The 5222-nt window shown below is 37.7% G+C and overlaps 1 protein-coding gene across 3 annotated transcripts in view; it reads right to left on the bottom strand.

Moving 5' to 3' along the window:
• The window catches only part of POLR3G (polymerase (RNA) III (DNA directed) polypeptide G (32kD)), a 47226-nt gene that overhangs the window by 30662 nt on the left and 11342 nt on the right, over positions 1-5222 (bottom strand). For 2 of the 3 annotated variants that reach the window (XM_011978017.1, XM_011978015.1), the window contains exon 2: positions 645-804. In XM_011978017.1, coding sequence (XP_011833407.1) covers positions 645-761 — 117 coding nt within the window. In that variant the 5' untranslated portion in view covers positions 762-804. The remainder of the gene's footprint in view (positions 1-644; positions 805-5222) is intronic. The other variant, XM_011978016.1, reaches the window with a different exon arrangement.

The following is a 5222-nucleotide window of genomic DNA, read 5'->3' as shown; positions in this document are numbered from 1 at the left end:
CTGAGATATTTGTCTTTGTTTTTATGCTGCGCTGAATATCAAAAAGGTAAAATATCAACAGCAAAAAGCGGAGACCCCTTGTGTGAGATATCTAGATCCCTGGATACATTCTAAACTAAACATAAAGTGAAAACATTACATATTATGCAAATCTAGCTTGCAGCATACTCACTAAATTTTAAAACAACACTAAAATAAGCAAAAAAAGTTCAGTGGGGGACAAAGTCAAGTGGCATACTAAGGAGCAAACTTAAGTTCTATAGATACAAGACGAGAAGAAAATCATTAAGTGAAGGTGCGATAGGGTGGGAACTTAGAACCATTATAAAACCTAATGACTTTTAAAACTATTATTTTCATATTGGAATTTATCAGTAACACCAACAGGAGTTGTAAGAATTGAAAACTAATTCTTTACTGGTTCACATAGTACTAAATATATTAATAGAAAGATGTATACAGTTTTGTTTTCTATATTTTAAGAAAGCAGATCATGAAAATATTTAAAGGTAAGTGAAACACACTCTCCTTTACTTTCTTATACTTGAGGATACTATAATCATATATCAAGTCCTATATAGAATTTAATATTCTCTGAAAAATGAAAAAACACACTATGAGAATTCAACAGTTCATATACTTACAGGAAATAGTGGGGGTGGTTTCAACACTACATCAGGTAACTTTTCACCTTTGCTAAATCCAACAGCCTCAATATTAAAGGTATAAGCAGCACGTCCTCTTCCTTTATTCCCAGCCATCAGAAATAGTTATACCAGATGAGTAGCCAAATTCTGAAAGGCACTATTAATGATTAAGATTTACTGGATCACACATAAAAAAGAAATCAACACTTTAAAGCAAAATATAAAACTGCATCCCTTAAGTAGCATCGTTGATTTAAAATACTTTTGGAAAGCAAAACATGTGGAGAAATAAACATTTGACAAGTAACTGTTGAATTTCTCACACTCACATATCTTTGGCAGGTAAGATAATGATGGCTTCAACTCCCTCACCCACTACTACTGTCCCACATCCAGACTGATGAGGAGAAGAAATCTTTCTTTTCCATATCAACATAAAAACTATCATTAGTCATATATACGTTAAGACTTTAAATGATTTATCTTAGCATGTGAGTGTTAGGAAGAATCCCTGAGAACTAGTCTAATGTCTCCCTTTTAGAAATGGGAATGGTCGCTTGATGAGACTCGAAAGCCTGTCCCAGAAAAAAAAATTCAGAGGAAAACAGTTGAAATCATTAAAGTTACGATAAACCTGTACTCTTCAATTTTGGGGACAGGAGTGACATCATACATGCAAGTTGTAATGAACTTTTGAATCCTCTGATTATACTATGAGAACTGAGCTGGCAATGTAAAAACAGGGTTCCCTACGCTAGAGTTCTTCCAATAGAAGTCTGCATTCAACTCTAGTGATGATTATAATGCACACTCTTTACATCTCTTTTCCCGCTGATAATACTGAACCTCATTTAAGCCTGTGAACCCAAGACAGAAACGATACGTTCTCCAGTCCACCTGGAGGAAGTCAGAGGAGTGGCTTTGGTTTTGGCTCCATCAGCTCAGTCTCATCTCTGAATCTACTCACTCTCACTTGCCCTCCTTACAAAATTATGCAAGTCACAGTACTTCACACAGCTGCTCTACTCTTCACCAGGGTTTCTTGCCTCGTCATTAATGTCACCCCTCTTAGTCTGCCACATTAATGGTGAAGGAACACCACCTAAAACCAACAAGGTGCTACTTCTTTATATCAATTTTACTGTCTACAATTTGACTATACGCAGTTCTTTGGACCAAAGGCTGAAAACTCCCAGCTCACTTTATCACAGGGCCAACACTACAAAGCAAGCGCCTCTCAGTTGTCAACCCTGGCTGCCATTAGAATCACTTGGGTAGCTTAAAAACCTAGAGCAATGGTTCTCAAAGAGTGCTGTCTGCAGCAGCATCACTCAGAACTTGGTAGAAATGCAAACTGTGAGTTCCACCACAGACCTAAAGAAAAAAGAAACTGTGGGTGAGCCCAGTACTGGTGTTTTAAGAAGCCTTCCAGATAATTCTTATGTATGCTAAGTTCTGAGAATCACTGAACTGAACCAATCAATCCAGATCTCTTGGGGTGAGGATTGGGCAAGAGTCAGTTTTAGAAGCTTCCCAGGTGATTCTAACACACAGCAAATGTTAAGAGTATTGACAGAACCGTTCTGGTGGAAGTCTTAGCAACTAAGGAGTAGTTGAGTTAAAATACACATGTAGAATCAAGGACTTCATAGGTCTCATCTTTGAGGTTTAAAATTATACAAACTAGCCTTAGCAACTTAAAAATATTTGCCTTAAAGGTGAGATAACTGTAACTGCTGTAAATCTACGTAACACTCAGGATGTGGCAGTCCAAGTTTTAATTCATTTACAAGGAATAGCAGTAACAAGGCACTGCACTTTTAGACAGCCAATTTAATTTTTAAAATTATTTATTATTTTTTTTTTTTTCAGAGGAAGTCTTGCTCCGTCACCCAAGTGGCACAATCGTGGCTCACTGTAACCTCCCTCCCTTGCTTAAGTGATTCTCCTGTCTCAGCCTCCTAAGTAGTTGGGATTATAGGACTTATTTTTGAATTTTTTTAGGAGAGATGGGGTTTCACCATGTTGGCCAGGTTGGTCTCAAACTCCTGACCTCAAGTGATCCGCCTGCCTCAGCCTTCCAAAGTGCTAGGATTATAGGCATGAGCCACGGCGCCCAGCCAATGACACCCTGCCAATGATGGCCAATTTTAATGTCCTTCTACATTTAAGGCCCCAGAAGCAAATCATATATTCAACATCTTTTTGTAATGAAACATTGTTTCCTGTTTTCTGTGAATTACCCAAGTAGAATATATGGCATTTGATTTGACATAATGGCTATGATACTGAGAACATTTTCAGATATGATTTTGTAACTGCCCAAGGGGTTCACCCTGCCTGTTGTCTGGACAGAGCTGATTTATCAAGACAGGGGAATTGCAATATAGAAAGAGTAATTCACACAGAGCTGGCTGTGCGGGAGACCGGAGTTTTATTACTCCTTAAATCAGTCTCCCCGAAAACTTGGAGATTTTTTTGAGATGGAGTGTCACTCTTGTTGCCCAGGGTGGAGTGCAACGGCGCGGTCTCAGCTCACTGCAACCTCCACCTCCCAGGTTCAAGCAATTCTCCTGCCTCAGCCTCCCGAGTAGTTGGGATTACAGGCATGCACCACCATGCCTATCTAATTTTATATTTTTAGTAGAGACGGGGTTTCTCCATGTTGGTCAGGCTGGTCTTGAACTCTTGACTTCAGGTGATCCACCCGCTTTGGCTTCCCAAAGTGTTGGGACTACAGGAGTGAGCCACTGCGCCTGGCTGGAGATCAGAGATTTTAAGGTTAATTTGGTGGGTAGGGGGCCAGTGAATTGGAAGTGCAGATTGGTTGGCTCCGGGATGAAATCACAGGAAGTCAAAGCTGTTCTCTTCTGCGGAGTCAGTTCCTGGGTGGGGGCCACAAGATCAGAAGAGTCAGTTAATCACTCTGGGTAGTGCCCCCGATCCATCAACGGCAGGCTCTGCAAAATATTTCAAGCACTGATCTTCGGTTTAGGGAGGGTCAGAATCTTATAGCCTCCAGCTGCATGACTCCTAAACTATAATTTCTAATCTTGTGAATAATTTCTTAGTCCTACAATGGCAGTCTAGTCCCCAAGCAAGGAGGAGGTTTGTTTTGGGAAAGTCTGTTACCGTCTTTGTTTTAAACCATAAACTAAGTTCCTCCCAAAGTTAGTTCAGTCTATGCCCAGGAATGAACAAGGACAGCTTAAAGGTTAGAAGCAAGATGGAGTCACAGTTAGTTTAGATCTCTTTCGCTGTCTCAGTCATAATTTTGCAAAGGTGGTTTCATGCCCACGAATGAACAAGGACAGTTTAGAGGTTAGAAGCAAGATGGGATCAGTTAGGTCTGATATCTTTCACTGTCATAATTTTCTCAGTTATGATTTTTGCAAAGTTGGTTTCAATCCCTCCCTTTGGGTTTCATAGTTTTACATTATTTATTTTGTAAATTTATCCTTGCAGGCCTCCATATTTGAGTTTTCCTTCATAGCTGCTTGAACACTAAAAGTTGATTTATCATCTTTAATGCTGCCATTTTAAACTACAACTCCATGCCTTTTTTTTTTCTAATACTTACATTTACTATACTTACATACACAAAATTCAGTATACTAAATCCCCATACACCCACTACTCAGCTTCAAAATTATCAGTATATGACTATTGTACTTTATACTTTTCTACTCCCATGCTTCAGATTGTTTTAAACTCTTCAGTCTATATCTTCTCTGAGAGTTAAGAGCTTTTAAAAAAAAATCACAATAACATTGCATCTATAATTTTAACAATAACTCTATACCATCATCTTATATAGAACATTCACATTTTTTACTTATCACATAAATGTTTTTACAGTTAATTTGTTCAAATCAAGATATAAAAAATACATGACATTTTACTTTCTTTTAAACTGTAATCGTTTTCCTTTTTTTTCTTTTTTCTGTCTATTTGTCTAAAAAACTAGGTCAGTGCCCTGTACAATGCTTCTTAAACTTTAGGTTTAAGAGAATTACCTAGGAATCTTGTTAAAATGCAGATTTTGAATCAGTTAGCTGCAGACAGAATCTGAGAATTTGCATTTTTATCAAGGTCTCAGGAGACATCAACTGATTTGTAAACCATACTTTGAAAGTAGCAAAGCTATACAATTTCCCGTATTCTGGATTTGACTGATTTATACCTGAGATATGGTTTAACATATTCCTCTATTCACTGGGTGTATTTCCAATAAACAGGTAAACTAGAGGCTTAGATTAGGGTTTGATTTTTTTTTTTTTCAAGAATACTTAAAAGGATGCTTTCTCTTTCCTTCTGCATTATATCAAGATGAACATAAAGTCTCCCTCTTGGTATTGATCAGGCTGGTCATGGGTTCAGGTGTTGGTCTATTTCATTAAGTATAAAGTGTCCATCAGTTTTCACCTAATGATTTTAGCAGTCACTGATGATCACCAGCTACATCCATTTTTCCATTACGAATTGCAAAATGGTGGTATACAAATTTTATCATTCTTTCTGTTTTATTAATTGGAATTCCACCAGGAATCAATTTCTCTTATCTATTATTTAGTT

The sequence above is a fragment of the Mandrillus leucophaeus genome, unplaced genomic scaffold (assembly GCF_000951045.1).
Source record: "Mandrillus leucophaeus isolate KB7577 unplaced genomic scaffold, Mleu.le_1.0 Scaffold187, whole genome shotgun sequence".
Taxonomy (NCBI): domain Eukaryota; kingdom Metazoa; phylum Chordata; class Mammalia; order Primates; family Cercopithecidae; genus Mandrillus; species Mandrillus leucophaeus.
The sequence above is the reverse complement of the archived record's forward strand: the minus strand, read 5'-3'. Positions and strand labels throughout refer to the sequence as shown.